This window comes from Urocitellus parryii, chromosome 4, assembly GCF_045843805.1.
Source record: "Urocitellus parryii isolate mUroPar1 chromosome 4, mUroPar1.hap1, whole genome shotgun sequence".
Taxonomy (NCBI): domain Eukaryota; kingdom Metazoa; phylum Chordata; class Mammalia; order Rodentia; family Sciuridae; genus Urocitellus; species Urocitellus parryii.
In genome coordinates this window covers 173,775,105-173,792,172 of record NC_135534.1, presented here as the reverse complement: position 1 = coordinate 173,792,172, position 17,068 = coordinate 173,775,105, and the positions used below count along the sequence as shown (strand labels likewise).

Below are 17,068 nucleotides of genomic sequence, written 5' to 3'. Positions count from 1 at the left end.
AACTACACCCTCAGCTTCCCTGAAAGAATTTGATGGCCCAGTTTTATCTAGCCTTCAAATTGATTCTCCCTGAACAAGAAGATCCCTCTACAGGGTGTCACCCTTACAGGGATGTTGGAGCCTCCCAGAGAAGTTGGACAGATTGCCTAAAAGGTGACTATACTATATATGCTTAAGTAGCTTAGCTTTGCAGGGCAAGAACCAAGAAGATATATCCTATGCTCTTGGAATTAGGAGGGAGTCATTTGTTTCATAAAAGACAGACAAGTAAATGAAATATTTTCAGTCAGTGTGTTGCTAATTCTCCTGAGTAACTGGAACTGTAGGCATGTACCACTGAACCTGATAGAATTTTAATTCATCTTCTTAAACTGTGCAGTATATGAAAGCATAGATTGTTTCTCTCATTCATGGTTATATTCTTTCTCTCCTCCCACCCAGTTCTGGGGATCTAATCCAGGGTCTCATGTGCTAGGCAGTTGCTCTATCCTTGAGCTAGCCCTCAACTTCCTGAGGTAATACATTAGCACCTGGAACAGTACTAGCAAATGAGTGAATGAAGGATTGAATCAAATGAAGAATTTAATAATAGACTCGATTGGTTTCTTCTTCTAAGACTGTTTTGGTAAAACATTCTCTGAGTTGAATCTTGAAATGTAAAAAGCATTTAGGTTGGTAGAAAGGTAGAGGAGAGGGGCTGGGGATGTGCTCAAGCGGTAACACGCTCGCCTGGCATGTGTGTGGCCTGGGTTCGATCCTCAGCACCACATACAAATAAAGATGTTGTGTCTGCCGAAAACTAAAAAAAAATAAAAATAAATAAATATTAAAATTCTCTCTCTCTCTCTTAAAAAGAAAGAAAGAAAGAAAGGTAGAGGAGAGCTTTTTAGGCAGAGGCAACACCATGGGCAAAGTTAAGAAGGTAGAGAACAGAATAGTGTGTGTAGTAGATATATCTGGAGTTACCAGAAGCCGAGTAAAAGTAATTGATAGGTTTAATAGTGGCTGTGAGATGCTCTGGGAATTATGTTTTGTTTACAAGTTTCTGTGCATGTGAGGATTAGATATAAAATATGTTTATGCTGATAGAAAACTTTTTTTGGTGCCAGAGATTGAACCCAGGAGTATTTAACCCCCGAGCCACATCCCAAGCCCTTTTTATTTTTTATTTTGAGTCATGGTCTCGGCAAGTTGCTTTAGGGCCTTGCTAAGTTGCTAAGGCTGGTTTGAACTTGTGATCCTCCTGTCTCAGCTTCTGGAGCTGCTGGGATTACAGGTGTGCGCCATCACAGCTGGCCAGAAAACTTTACATTGGTCTGACTTTTTATGTCCATAACCTGATGCAAGGTCTGTTGGAAACGTTGCACATATTCTGGACAAAATTTACTAATTCCTAATATCTGTGTTCCAGTAGTGTTTTACTTATCTCTAACATTATGTTTTTCCTTTTTTTGGTACCAGGGATTTGAACTCGGGCACTTGATCATTGAGCCACATCCCTAGCCCTATTTTGTATTTTATTTAGAGATGGAGTTGTTTAGCATCCTGCTTTTTGCTGAGGCTGGCTTTGAACTCATGATCCTGCTGCCTCAGCCTCCTGAGCTGCTGAGATTACAGGCATGTGCTTCCACGCCCAGCTTGTTTTCATTTTTGATTTGTCTGTCCATACCTTTAATAATTTCTGGAATCAACTAGGCATAGTGACTCATGCCTGTATTCCCAGCAACTCAGGAGACTGAGGCAGAAGAAGAATGCAAGTTCAAGTCCAGCCTCAGCTCTTTCAATCTGCAGTGCCCACCTTAAGAAACTTAGTGAGATTCAGTCTCAAGTTTTAAAAATGGTGGGGGGCGGGGTGGCTAGAGATGTAGCTCAGTGCTAAAGCATCTCTGGATTCCATCCTCAATACCCTTCCCTTACCAAAAAATAAACAAACAAGGGTTAGGGGTGTGACTCAGTCCCCAGTAGTACTACAAAAGTAAATAATTCCCAGGATGTAGTTTGTAGTAAACTTTAATTAAATGTTTGGAGGACGGTGGTGTAGCTCAGTGTTAGAACACTTAGCCAGCCTGTGTGAGGCCCTAAGTTCAATCCTTGTAATAACAACAAAAAATGTTTAATGCTTAACTGAACAAATGGATGTTTATACCCAGCATTAACCACATTAAATATGTTCAGCTTATGTATTGCTTTTGTTTTATAGCTATTTGTAGTTGATGTCCAGACAAGCCAAATCACCAAGATCCCTATTTTGAAAGACCGAGAGCCTGGAGGTGTGACCCAGCAGGGCTGTGGTATCCATGCGATTGAGCTGAATCCCTCTAGAACACTGTTAGCCACTGGAGGAGACAACCCCAACAGTCTTGCCATCTATCGACTGCCTACACTAGATCCTGTGTGTGTGGGAGATGTAAGTTTTCATAATAGGTGTAGTGAGATAACTTTTTTTTTAATTGGCCTGGTAGATTACATGGACCTTTGTCCTCTAGACTTCTGCTTATTCTAGGGAAATGGGGATGAGTGTGGGGTGATGATAGTGGATTAGGGACTGGACTCTCCCATAGGGTGTATTAGTATATTGACAGAGGATGTATATTTGATAAATGAATAAGAAATACACTCCGGGACCAAATAGCAGTGGATTTCTCTTTCAATCCACAGTACCCACATATTTTCCCATTGCCCAGAGTCAGAGAGAAGAATATTAAATCATTCATTCAGCAACTATTAATAAGTCTTTTATTGGCCAGGCATTGTTTTAGACCCTGGAGGACACAGTAGAATGGATGAAACAGATAAAGCCCTTGCCCTCTTAAAGCCTGCATTCTGGTGAGGGGTGACATATTAACTAGTATGTAAGTCATATAAGCCAATAAGTGTTTACCAGTAATATGTCACAGTGTGATGTGTACCATGGAGAAGAATAATAGCAGGCTAAAGGGACTGAGTGAGGGAGAAAATGCTGTTTAAGAGGATAGAGAAAGCCTCATTGAGAAGATGACATTTGAGCAGGGAGAGGTAAAGAAAATAAAGTGTAAGCCATGTACATTCAGACAGAAGAGGAGTCCCAGATAATATATCCAGGTAGAAGGCTAGAGTTGTGCATCATTTGGATGTGTTTTTACCCACAGTAGTGCCAGTTTTATCCCAGCTTTGATATTCAAGAAAGATTGTGGGATCATGCCCACTGGGTTGAATCACAAGAACTATTTGTAGTCAGATCTGTATGCTTTTCAGGAGAGTTTATTATAATACTTTATACACTAATTTCTTTGTTTTTCTCCCTGTACCTATCACTCTCTCCTTTCCAAGGATGGACACAAAGACTGGATCTTTTCCATTGCATGGATCAGTGATACTATGGCAGTGTCTGGTAAATTTACCCTTTTTTAAGGAGCTTTTGGTGTGGCCAGAGAGGGCTAGAGGTTGAAAAGTGTTAGTTGTGAAATATGAATAACCTGGTAAACAAATACCATTATCAAGTGCTCTGAGATGGGGCCTCACTAAGTTGCTGAGGTTAGCCTCTAGGACATCATGTTTCCAATAATGGCTTTTTATTTATTTATTTTTATGTGTTGCTGAGGATCGAACCCAGCACCTTGCACGTGTTAGGCTGGCACGCTACCGCTGAGCCACAACCCCAGCCTCTGTAGGGTAACATCTTAGCCATAATATTTTTATGGGGCCTTATTGAGATAAAGTTTATACAAGTGTTTTGGAAATGTTGATGTGGTCTCCAGAGTACAACAGGCTATTATTATTATTACTTTTTTCATTGCTGTTTTGGGATTGAACCCAGGGCCTTGCATTTGCTAGGCAAGTACTCTACCACTGAGCTACATCCCCAACACCCTCCCACACCTTTATTTTCTGTACAGGTTTATGGTTTTGGGCAATTTCTTTTTCAGTGGTTGGAACAAAACCAGATTTACCGAAACAACAACAAAAAACAAATGCACAGTCTGGTGGCAATCCACTTTGATCCCAGCCACTCAGGAAGCAGAGGCTTGGGGATCCCAAGTGGGAAGCCAGCCTGGGCAGCTTAGTTAGTGAAACCCTGTCTCAAAATAAAAAGGGGCTGGGAATATAGCCCAATGGTAGAATGCACCTGGATTCAATCTCTAGTACTGCAAAGAAAAAAGAGAGAAATGAGCTTAGAGAAATTAACCTAGAGAATCACAAATCCTTTCTGATACATCATTGGCCACACAAATACTAAGGGTGGAGCATGATTTGAATTCAAGTCTATGGTTTGTTGTTGTTATTGTTTGCAGTCTGGGAATTGAACCCAGGGGCACTCTACCACTGAGCTACATCCCCAGGTCTTGTTTAGTTTTAATTTCTTATTTTGCTAAGTTACTGAGGCTTGCCTTGAAACTGTCGTGCCTAAATCTCCTGAGTAGCTGGTGTTATAAGTGTGCACCACTGCACCCAGGTTTAAGTCTGATTTTTTTTATTTACTTATTTTGGTGCCAGGGATTGAACCCAGGGATGCTTAACCATGGAGCCACATCTCTGGCCCTTTTTTGTTTAGAGATAGGGTCTCACTGAGTGCTTATGGCCTTGCTAAGTTGCTGAGACAGGCTTTGAACTTCTGCCTCAGCCATTCAGGCTTTTGGGATTAGAGGCATGCATCACCACACCTGGCCAGGTCTGTCTTATTTTAAAGCTATTTACAAAGCTAAAGGGAACACAAATATTCCTTCTTTGGGTTCTTAGTAAGGCAATAGAAAGCATCTAGAAGGGAATGTAAATCTAATAAACATAATCAAAGGTCAGAGTTACCCAGAAAGGGGTTGAGAAGATTTTAGATTCCTTGTCAAGGCATGAGAGAGCTCCTTTAAGGCAGAAACTGAGTCGTGTCTCCTTTATGGGAAACCATGTTTTTGCTAGGTGCTTGCACTAAATTTGGTTTTTGAGGACTTAGTTTTGTTTGAGGAACCTTCTGTCTCTTCTTTCAGATACTCTCTCATTGTCTTATGTTCTCAAGTTGAGAGCTCCCACATCTACATTTCCTGAACATTATAGAGGAGTTTCAAACATTAGCTCCAGCCAGGTACAGTGGCACACTCACTCCTGCAAGCCCAGCAACTTGGGAGACTGAGGCAGGAAAATAGTAAGTTCAAGGTCAGCCTTTGCAACTGGCAGACCCTTTCTCCAAGTAAAAAGAGCTGAAGATGTAACTCAATGGTAGAGGACCTTGGGTTCAATCTCCAATAGAAAGGATGTTAAGGATAGAATATGGTATAGAAATGGTCATTATAAAAGTTTTTCAATATTTTTATTGTTTTTTCCTTCTTTATGTTGCTGGGATTGAACCCTGGGCCTTGCACATGCTAGGCAGTTTCTTTTTGTTTGTGTGTGTGGTACTGTGTGGTACTGAGGATTGAACCCTGGGGCTTGCACGTTGCGAATCCTTAATCTTTTTTTATTAAATTTATTTTTGAGACAGGATTTGGCTATGTTGCTCAGGAAGGCCTTGAACTGTAATCTTCTTGCCTCAAACTTACAGGATTACAGGTGTACACCATCTCACCCAAATAAAACAGACTTTTTTTTCCCCATGGTACTAGGGATTGAACCTAGAGCTCACATGTGCTAGGCAAGTTTTCTACCACTAATCTACATCTCCAGCCATAGAAAAGATATTCTTAGTAAGGGGACAATGCTCCCTTGAGGGACAGGACCTTGGACCTTCCTGAAATTGGATCTAAAGAAAGAGATATGTAACATTCCTAATCTCTCTTTTTTTATTGTTTTTTTTTTTAAGAGAGAGAAATTTAATATTTATTTTTTAGTTTTCAGTGGACACAACATCTTTGTTTGTATGTGGTGCTGAGGATCGAACCGGGGCCGCACGCATGCCAGGCTAGTGCGCTGCCACTTGAGCCACATCCCCAGCCCCATTCCTAATCTCTCAAAGGAATCCAAGACTTAGAGTTAATCATTGCTGATCTAGAGTGGAGGTTTCCAAATCCTAGTGGCCACTAGAAGTTGGCTGCAGATATATTCCAGTTTTCTAAGTATTTAGCCTGGAAAATTACTGGGTTTTATCAAACTGTTTAAAATTCTGTTTTTAAAAATCCCCACTCAGCAACTCAGGAGGCTGAGGCAGGAGGATCATAAGTTTGAGGCCAGCCTCAGAAGCTTAGCAAGGTCCTAAGCAATTTTTAGTGAGATGCTGTCTCAAAATTAAAAATAAAAAGAACTGGGTATGTAGCTCAGTGGTGAGTGCTTCTGGGTTCAATCAATCTGACTCCACTAATCATGTTAAGCTGAAAGGTCATATTTTACTTCCTAGACCTTAATTGATTGTCCTCTTAATATAGCTTATTAAAATGTGTACTGCTGGCTGTGAATGTAGCTCGGTGATAGAGTACTTGCCTAGCATGTATAACACCATTGGATTCAATCCCTAACACTGAAAAAAGAAAAGAAAAGAAACAAAAGGCAAAAAATGTCTACAGTTTTGCTGTTGAAATGGGCCACCTGGCACTCTAGATCAATTATAATATGAGGATGATGCTGTGAACTTCAAAAAGCCCATCTTGGCTTCTGTGGAATTGTCACATGGAGAGTTGAATATATCTGACATCTGTGGTCTCTTTCATACAGGCTCACGTGATGGTTCTATGGGACTCTGGGAGGTGACAGATGACGTGTTGACCAAAAGTGATGCAAGGCACAATATGTCAAGGGTCCCCGTGTATGCTCACATCACTCACAAAGCCTTAAAGGACATCCCCAAGGAAGACACAAACCCTGACAACTGCAAGGTCCGGGCTTTGGCCTTCAACAACAAGAACAAGGTATGAAATCACTAGACACTTCCTTTTGACTCACGTCTTAAAGGTGCATTCCACTTTCCTCTCCCCATGTCACTGCTTGCTTTGTAACTTGGTTCTGAACCTACAGAGCACCTCTTAAATGCTGAGGGATGCTAGTGAGAAATTTTAACTGAGATTGTGAAAATCTGCCCTTGGATTGACCTCTATGTTATTTTTCTGGGTGGCCCATACATGTGGGTGAGCCTCAAAGTTTTTCCCTAGGGCCACTCTGATTTGACTGTCCCTCATTTGCACATCCTTTTATAGGTACTCTATTTTGGCTGTGGTTTTCATACTCGCCTCTAAAAGCAATAAATTTTTTTCTCCATTACTTAATTCCTTCTCATTTTTTACTTCCCTTCATGCTGCCACCAGGTCTTACCTAGTCATTGTGTCAGATCCCCTGGCACTGAGGTTTTAAGGAAAGTGTAAGAATGTACACCCAAAAGCCATATGTGCTTGAAATCCCAGCTACTGAAGGGTTGAGGCAGGAAGATTACAAGTTTGAGACAAGCCTGGCAACTTAACAAGAACCTGTCTCAAAAATTTTAGAAAAGGTGGAGATATAATTTAGTGGTAAAATACACATGGGTTCAATCCCCAGTACCATTAAAAAAAAATAATAAAAATAAACAACACATACGCACATAAGAATATAGACCCAGAACCAGAAAAGGAGAAAGACTTCTACAAAATCTGAACCTGGCCTTTAATTTTACTTTTGAAATACATGCACACTTTAGCAAACTCCTTGAGGCCACTCATTCTATAGATAAGTTAGGATTTCAAGAATAATAATATTTAATAGCCGGGCATGCCTGTAATCCCAACGGCTTGGGAGGCTGAGACAGGAGGATTGTGAGTTCAATCCTCAGCAATGGTGAGGCACTAAGCAATTGAGTGAGACCCTGTCTCTAAATAAAATACAAAATAGGGCTGGGGAAGTGGCTCAGGGGCCAAGTGCCCCTGCATTTAGTCCCCAGTTCCCACCCCTCAAAAAAGAATATTATTATTTAATAAATCCTAAAGCATACTCTTTTTTGGATTAACAGGGTAAAACCAGTTTTCTGCCTAAGACATTCCTGAGATTTGTGGACAAAAGAAATATTAGTGTTCAAGTTGGAGTAAATCCAATTTTTTTTTTTTTTAAGTTCGAGGTAACTTGAAGTCCTCCAAAGCCAAAAGATGAAATATACATTAATTTTTAAAGCAAAAATAAAACTGTTTTTAAAAATCTCTACTTTTTATATGTATTTTTTCCAGTAGTACCTTTTGCTATTCAGACAGAAAGGTTTGGAAGTAATGAGGCTACCAATCCAGGGGAAATAACTGCTAATAACAGTACCAATTGCTTTTAGCAAAACATTCTTAAATTTGTAAAGTTTTGGCCCAAATCTTCAATCATGTTTATTAGGAAGGACTCCTTGAACCATAGGTGCCTATGTTATTGCCAGGACCTGGACTTGCTTCTTGCAATTTATCATGTTGTCTAGTTGCAGTTCATAGGGTGAAGTGATGGGCTGATAATTAATTATTGGCACTTGTTGGCATCATCAGGGTAGAGAACAAGAGGACCCTGACTTTGGGGGTCTTTCCCTGCATGCCTATCATACTTTTGTTACTACAGATTGGACCGTAATCTGTTTTTCATTGCTGTTGTAGGAATTGGGAGCAGTATCCCTGGATGGCTACTTTCATCTCTGGAAAGCTGAAAATACATTGTCTAAGGTGTGATGAACATAACTTAGTTTTACCTAATAATTCACCTTATGATTAAAATAACTCGAGTTCTTGGACCTGAGGATATAGCTCAGTGGTAGAGTACTTGCCTAATATGCCCAAGGCCCTAGGTTTGACCCCCAGCACACAAAATAATAAATAATAATTATAATTCTCCCTGAGCCTTTTCATTCTTGTCTAAAGCATTCTTTCTCTGATGCGCTGGGCATGTTATTGCGTAGTACATGCATGTCAGCATCTGGCATGCCTCTTGAAGGAAAAAAAAAGATGGAGGTGTGGGGTGATTCTTTTGAGATTACAGGGGTTTCCTGAGAGGCTCTTTTACCACCAGTTCTCCAGTTCACAATGCAGTTAAACAGTTGTTTATAGACTACTTGGCATGTAATAAAGGCAGAAAAATCTAAATGTTAGGAACCATTGGCAATTGAAGATTAAATTAAGATAAATCATCTGGGCTGGGATGTAGCTCAGTGGCAAAGCGTCTGCCTTGCATTCGCAAAGCCCTGGGTTCGACCCCCAGTTCCAAAAAAGACAAAAAAAAGAACCCCACCAAAAAAAGATAAATCATCTCTGAAGTAATCATGTAAGATAAAGCGAAAATGGACTTAATTTGCAGTAATTGCAAGCAACTTGATCATTACTTTAAATCAACATGTAGATTATTTGCCCTTGTCAAGTTCCAGAGATGTTTGCTGCTTATTATTTCTATAATAGGCTCTTTCTCAAGAGGAAGCAGAACTCTGGGAATTATTGATTCCTTTGATCTCCTCTGTTCTGCATGGTGTCTAACATGCAGTAGGCATCCATTGAGAATTGCTAGTATAAGGTTCCAGGGTTAAGGCCAATTTGGGTTATCTGGGATTAAGCCAGTCCTAAGGGTGTGCTTTCTGTAGAGTACAATTCCCATTCAATTGAAGAGCCAGAAGTCAGCCCCTTTCTCAAAGAGCAGTGGGAAGGGTAGAAGCTCTTTCTGAAGACAGAACAAGGTGGTACCTTTATTTTAGTGCCGTGGTACTATTTCTGGAAACAACCTATGCATCCTGGCCTTTCCTGCCACTTTTGATATTTTAATTCCAGGTTAACTGTTTTCCCAAACCAAAGTATTATTTCCTTAATCAGGGTTTGCCTTAATCTCTTAATCTATGTGGCTATCGTATGAGGGAAGCCCACTTAGGTGGGAATGGAAGAACAACACCTTATGCTCTCTGATGGTGCCATGGTGGCACCTCTCCTCTCTCTTTTCAGCTCCTCTCTACCAAACTGCCATATTGCCGTGAGAATGTGTGTCTGGCCTATGGTAGTGAGTGGTCAGTGTATGCAGTGGGCTCTCAAGCTCATGTCTCCTTTTTGGATCCACGACAACCATCATATAACGTCAAGTCTGTCTGCTCCAGGGAGCGAGGCAGTGGTAAGACCTGGTGTGCCCTTTGGGCTCAAAACATGGAAGTATTGGTGAAAAAAAAAAAAGAGGAACTTAAATGCCTGCATATCACAGTAGTTTCAAATACCACAGACAAATGTGAGGCCACTAAACCCTTTGATAGAAGCCACCAGTCAGGATTTTAGCAGTTTTGCCGGTCCAATCCCCACATTCTAAACCAGCCCACGAGACACACTCAACCAGTAAGCTACATCTCCATCCCTTTTTTATTTTTAATTAAGGTCTCTGCTAAGTTGCTAAGGCTGATCTCAAAACTTGAAGTCCTCCTGTCTCAGCCTTTTTAGTCGCTGGGATTACTGGTGTGCTTCACACACCTGGCCATTTTCAGGTTGGTTGGTTGGTTTGTTGTGCCGAGTCTTGAACCCTGGGGTGCTTAACCATTGAGCCACATCCCCTGCCCATTTTTTTTTTTTATTTAGAGACAAGGCTTCACTGAGTAGCTGAGCTCTGCTTTGAACTTGTGATTCTCCTACCTTAGCTTCCTGGGCCACTAGGACTATGGACATGCACCACCAGTTTAAAATAAGGAATGGCATGGTGGGGTAAGGAGAAGTTTTCAAAGGGCATAAATAAATACGTCCATTGTTTTGAATGTGATGATAGTGTTATGGATATACAATATTATTAGACTCTCAAATTGTATACTTCAAATATATGCACTTGTACATATTATTGTATGTTATGTGACAATTCCACCTTAATGAAACTAAAGAAAATTTTGAATTCTAACCAGTAGGTGAGTTTATCTTCAGCCTCCAATCTTTGTTCTTTTTAGATGTACATGACAGTAGAGTATATAGCCTCTAATATTTTTTAGCTTATTCTAAGAGCACCTGTGTTCTATACTGGAGGAAAAGACTTAGGTTTATACTATACATTGATTCAGAATATCTTTTTCTGGCATATTTCATCCTACTGAGGCTGGCCTTGAACTCAAGATCCTCCTGCCATTGCCTCCCACGCTGCACGGATTATAGGCACATGCCACCACCGCACCTGGCCAAAGAAATATCTTCATATCCCATGAACTTATTTGATATTTGATCCACAGATACAAGTACCTCATGGAAAGCAGATAAAAGAAGAGTGTTAAAAGTTTTAAGTGTTAGGCTGGGGATGTGGCTCAAGCAGTAGTGCATTCGCCTGGCATGTGTGTGGCCTGGGTTCGATCCTCAGCACCACATACAAACAAAGATGTTGTGTCCGCCGAAAACTAAATATTAAAATTCTCTCTCTGCCTTGCCCAGCCATCGGAAACAAAATAAAAAGCTCAAATTAAAAAAAAAATAAAATAAAATAAATAAAATAAAATTCTCTCTCAAAAAAAAAAAAGTTTTAAGTGTTAATAGCATTGTTTAGATAAGCCTGAGATCAGAGTGGCTAAATAACTTGCCCAAACCAGGTGTGGTGCCTGACATGGTGGCACATGCCTATAATCCCAGTGGCTCAGGGTGCTGAGGTAGGAGAATTGTGAGTTCAAAGCCATCTCAGCAAATTAGTGAGGCCTTAAGCAACTCAGCAAGACCCTGTCTCTAAATAAAATACAAAAAAGAGTTGGGGATGTGGCTCAGTGGTTAAGCACCACCCCTGGATTCAATCCTTGGTACAAAAATAAAAAACAAAACAGATGTGGTCTCTGAAATCCCAGAGACTCGGGAGACTGAGGCATGAGAATCACAAGTTTGAGGTGAGTCTTAGCAATTTAGTGAGACCCTGTCCAAAAAAGGGGTGGGAATGTACAGAGTGCTTAGGCACCTCTGGGTTCAATCCCTAGTACCATAGACACACACCAAAGAAGGTGGGAGGGGACTGGGGTATCGCTCAGTTTCAGAGCATTTGCCTTGCATGTGCTAGACCCTGGGTTCAGCCCCAGAACTGCAAAAAAAAAAAAAAAAAAAAGTAATGCCCAGCATCACACAGCTTGATGTGGGAAGAGCCAGGGATCAGAAACAAAGTAATATAGTATTTTCTTCTTTATCTCACTTTGTCCCCTTTCTTTTGAAAAAAAAAAAAAAAGGGGGGGGGTTAATTGGGCCAAATATTCTCAGCACTGCATTTAAATAAATAAAATAAAGGTCCATTGACAACTAAAAAAAAAAAATTAAAAAGAAAAAAACATTGGCTACTTAATTCTGAAAACCTAAAAGGCACAGTATGGATTATAGTTTTAACTTGTTTCCTTCAAGTAGTATTTATTCCTCTAAATATTTCCAAAGTTGCTTTTGTTTGCAGTTTGTTTTTAATATAGGTAAGATGTTCACTAGTAGAAGTCAGAAAACAACAATAATGGGAGTAGGAGGGAAGGAGTAAATAGGCTTAGCTGAAATAATGTATGCAGTGATTTATTTATTTTATTTTTTTGGTACCAGGGACTGAACTCTGGGGGCACTCGACCACTGAGCCACATCCCCAGCCCTTTTTTGTATTTTATTTATTTAGAGACAGGGTCTCACTGAGTTGTTTAGTACCTCACCATTGCTGAGGCTGGCTTCGAATTCGTTAACCTCCTGCCTCCGACTCCAGAGCCACTGGGATTACAGACATGCGCCACCATGACCAACTGCAGTGAAAATTTTTAAGAGATTAAGGGAATACTGATTTCACAAATATTGAGTTCTTCATATATACCAAGAGATATTTTTCTTTCTAGTATTTTTAGCTGTGGATGGACACAATATCTTTATTTATTTTTTTATGTGGGGCTGAGAATTGAACCCAGTGCCTCACACATGCTAGGCAAGTATTCTACCACTGAGCTACAATCTACCCTGCCAAGAGATATCTTTGTGTGTGCGTGTGTATGTGTACACCAGAGACTGAACTCAAGGGCACTTGACCATAGCCATATCCCCAGCCCTATTTTATATTTTATTAGAAACAGGGTCTCACTGAGTTGCTTAGCTACTCGCTAAATTTCTGAGGCTGGCCTTGAACTCAAGATCCTCCTGCCATTGCCTCCCACGCTGCACGGATTATAGGCACATGCCACCACCGCACCTGGCCCAAGAAATATCTTCATATCCCATGAACTTATTTGATATTTGATCCACAGATACAGTAGATATATTTTCCCTAATACCCAGAGGGAGTAGGTAACATGTCTGAAATGCACCCTGTGAGTGAAAGACTCTTTGTGGTACTGAACTCTGTGCCACCCCTCATAACACACTTAGTACCAGATAAGATTGTCTTGCAGTGCCATGCTAATGGTTTTAGGTCAAGTACAAGAAAATTCTTTTTTTTTTTTAATATTTATTTTTTATAGTTTTTTTAGATGGACACAATATCTTTATTTTTTATTTTTATGTGGTATTGAGGATAGAACCAGCGCCCTATGCATGCCAGGTGAACATGCTACCGCTTGAGCCACATCCCCAGCCCGAAAATTCTTTTTGATGTAATGATTTGTAAATATTCACATTATCTTAAGTTGCAGTATAGGTTGGTATCATAGTGGAAAAGAGCTTTGAAAGATGACTCCAGAGTGACTCAGGGAGGTAAAGAAGTTCCCAGACACATGTTCTTTGGCCAGAATCATCTTAGGCATCATCAGAAATCTGGCTTTATGAGAGGATGATCAGAGGGTTCCTGTTAGTGAATATGAGCTATGGTTTGCCTTAGAGAGTAGTATTTTCTCATATTAAGGGATGCAGTGAAAACTCAATATTGAAGAAATTCAGGCTAGCAGACTGCTAAGCATGTATTCTCTCTTCTCATTGCCATTTACTTTTCTCTTTCAGGGATCCGGTCAGTGAGCTTCTATGAACACATAATCACTGTGGGCACAGGGCAGGGCTCCCTGCTGTTCTATGACATCCGAGCTCAGAGATTTCTGGAAGAGAGGCTTTCAGCTTGTTATGGGTCCAAACCCAGGCTAGCAGGGGAAAATCTGAAACTAACTACTGGCAAAGGCTGGCTGGTAAGTAAGCCCCCACATGAAATGGTTGTTGGACAGTGACAGAAAGATTATCTTCCCTCACCCCAACCCCTGTTGACACAAGACCTGCTCAAACTTTTTTACCTAGTAAGAGGCAATCCTTGGCATGAAGAGAGGTACTTTCTCCTGGGTTTGCTTTTGTTCTGTATATTGCCTCTGGGAAAACAGAGGCCCAGTAAAATATACTGGTTGACTGGGGATTCTCCCACAAATGAGAAGAGAACAGGAAGGATAAGGAACCTTCTGCTGCAACTACCAGTGTATTATGTAATTTGGTTTCAACTGTCCTCTTGAAAAGACCTGAGCTTTGTATATCAATTTTTCATCCTACTCAGTTCTTCTCTCATGTTTAGTTGGAAATATGGGTCCAATTGCTATGAAAACATGTTTCCTGACATAAGGCTAAGGTATAGGACCACCTTCCTCTTACAGAGACCAGAAAGCATTCCTGTCCTCCTCTCTTTTCTGCCTTCTGACTTAAATGTGCTAACAGTCTCTTTGTTTTCCTGTAGAATCATGATGAAACCTGGAGGAATTACTTTTCGGACATTGATTTCTTCCCCAATGCTGTTTACACCCACTGCTACGACTCGTCCGGAACGAAACTCTTTGTGGCAGGAGGTCCCCTCCCTTCAGGGCTCCATGGGAACTATGCTGGGCTCTGGAGTTAATGACAACTCTCTCCCAAAATGCAGATTTACACTAACTTCCACTTTCAGTTTCCTTGTTTCTTCTTTTGATTTTTTTCCTCCCCCAATTGTGTGAAGCTCTCCTATTTTCATGGGAATACCAGTTTGCCCATGGTTTAGGCACTTAATAGGAAGAAGCTCTGTATAGAAATCAAAGGGTGTTTTTGTTTTGTTTTTTATTTTCTTTGTTTTTTGGTAATCAGAAATTTACTCTTTTTTTCTCTTTCTCTAGCTTCTCAACCAAACATTGTTGCAAATCCCTATTTGTATTTTTTCTTAAAGTGGCACACACTCTTTCCCTCTCTGGCTTCTTTAGGCTGAAATGACGTAGTCATTCTCACCCTTCACTTTTCAGAGGTAGGGCTCCTTAATGTTTATGTGGTAGCTGTCAGACTTTCTGTGAAAGTTTGGGAGCCGTATGTATGTGTGAATGCATGTGAACTTGTGTGCCTGTAGGTAGTGTGTGTCACTGAAATTACCTGAAGTGAGGATTACTTTTAATTAAAATATTTATAAAAAAAAAAAAAAAACTTTATTCACAGAGTCCAGCTTTGGAACTGGTCTGTATCTTGTTTTTTAAAGTCTAACAACATGATTGTAGGAAGTAAAAACACAAAGAAAATTACCACAGGGAACATCTTTTGAGTTGAGATTTCAGATAGCTTGGGGCCTTCTATGCCAGGACTCTAAAGTAATCCAGCCTTACCTTTATGTCCCCCAAGTGAGAATACTGGTGCATGTGTCACTGCCACTTCCTAACCTCCCATCTATTTAGCTAGTGGCAGCTTTCCTAAAACATCATAGGACTTGGTAAAGGGAACTGCATCCCAACCTCCCTTTCCTTATTCTCAAACAAAACCTCATCTGGTATTTTAGGAGCCTAGGGCTGGGGCTCATAAGTCTGCTAAGGTTCCCATACATAGTCCCTTTGGTTTTGAAAGAAACTTCTCCTTTGTCGTTCTTCCAGTCTCCCCAGTGGATTTTCCTGCTGTTTTCTAAATTAGGTTCAGTCCAGGAGGGTAAGGGTCAGCAGTAGGTTTATCTGTGTGTAATGAGTGCTTCATGTGTGGAATATTTGTTTTGTCAATGCAGTGGAATTTAGGATTAAAGCCACGTTTTTTGCTCAGTTGGCTCAGCCCTGGGATGGTGATGGGATGGCCTGTAGCCAGCATCATTGTGCATGTAACAGCATCGATGTGATTAGTAATTTATCTGTTCCTCCCTTGAACTGTCTGTTTAGTCTGAGGTTTTTAAACTTGCAGGCAACTGACTGATGTCCAGTTGTTCCTGCTTTTTGCTCATCATGTCGAAAGTAACCGCTGTTCTCACCCACAGATTCTTTCTCTGGCACATACAATGCTTCTCTGTCAAAAATCCCATCCTGGGGAAAGGAAAAGTCACATTTATTCCTGCACCCCAATTTCTTATCCCCTTCTTTGGGTATAAGTGGGGAGATTGGAACGAGTACCTCCTCATAATGGTGGGGGTGCTGCGAAAAAAAACAAAGTCTACCTTGACTTGGTGGTATGCAGCGTACACCATGGGTTCTATAATTCTCATCTTCTAACCTAGAGAAATAGGTGCTATATTACAGGGAATTAAGCAAAATGCTGGATGCTATAAATCTTTTGTCTTAATTTTTTTTCTATTAAACTACAGGCTGTAGATTTCTTAGTTCTCACAGAACTTCTATCATTTTAAACTGACTTGTATATTTAAGAAAAAAAATCTTAAGTAGGGTGTTTTGTACTGTTGCCAGACCCTCTTCTGTGACGGGTAATACGTTTGATTGTTTGAGATTTTCTGTTTTTAAAAATGTAGCACTTTTTGCCAAGGAAAAAATAAATATTATTCCAGTGCAGAGTGTTTTGAGTGAATATGTATAGTCAAGAGATGCAGGGAAAAGGCATTATGATTTGTTGGAAGATGTGCCTCAAGTTAGTGGCAGGGATACAAATACTAAGATCTGGTTGTTTCTGACCCAAGATTGGTTGCTCTGAGGTCCATTTGAGGGTGGCTGTGTCCAGGGGAAGTAGTGTAGTGCATAAAAAAGCTGCTGGCTGAAGATGGGGGGGTGGATGTTAGTTTTTATTGTGATTGTGGATCTGAGCAAGGTGACTAGCTCCTTTTATTTATTTATTTATTTATTTTTTTTAGAGTGAGAGAGGAGAGAGAATTTTTTTTAATATTTATTTTTTAGTTCTCGGCAGACACAACATCTTTGTTGGTATGTGGTGCTGAGGATCGAACCCGGGTCGCACGCATGCCAGGCGAGCGCGCTACCGCTTGAGCCACATCCCCAGCCCGGTGACTAGCTCCTTTTAAATCAGGGTTAGTGACAGGTCCTGTCTGCCTTATTGGTTGGTTCACAGTGGTTGACCATGAAAGGCTGCACAATGCCCTAGGAAGAGCATGGCACTTTTTTGCAGTTGGACCC

At 40.6% G+C, this 17,068-nt stretch overlaps 1 protein-coding gene across 1 annotated transcript in view; it reads left to right on the top strand.

The window, feature by feature from the left end:
* Nucleotides 1-15,990, top strand: part of Dcaf12 (DDB1 and CUL4 associated factor 12) — a 31,987-nt gene extending 15,997 nt beyond the window's left edge. The window contains exons 3-9 of the mRNA XM_026387907.2: nt 2,201-2,407; nt 3,310-3,370; nt 6,613-6,806; nt 8,487-8,552; nt 9,810-9,972; nt 13,746-13,924; nt 14,455-15,990. Coding sequence (XP_026243692.1) covers nt 2,201-2,407; nt 3,310-3,370; nt 6,613-6,806; nt 8,487-8,552; nt 9,810-9,972; nt 13,746-13,924; nt 14,455-14,613 — 1,029 coding nt within the window. The 3' untranslated portion in view covers nt 14,614-15,990. The remainder of the gene's footprint in view (nt 1-2,200; nt 2,408-3,309; nt 3,371-6,612; nt 6,807-8,486; nt 8,553-9,809; nt 9,973-13,745; nt 13,925-14,454) is intronic.
* Nucleotides 15,991-17,068: the final 1,078 nt, after the last annotated feature.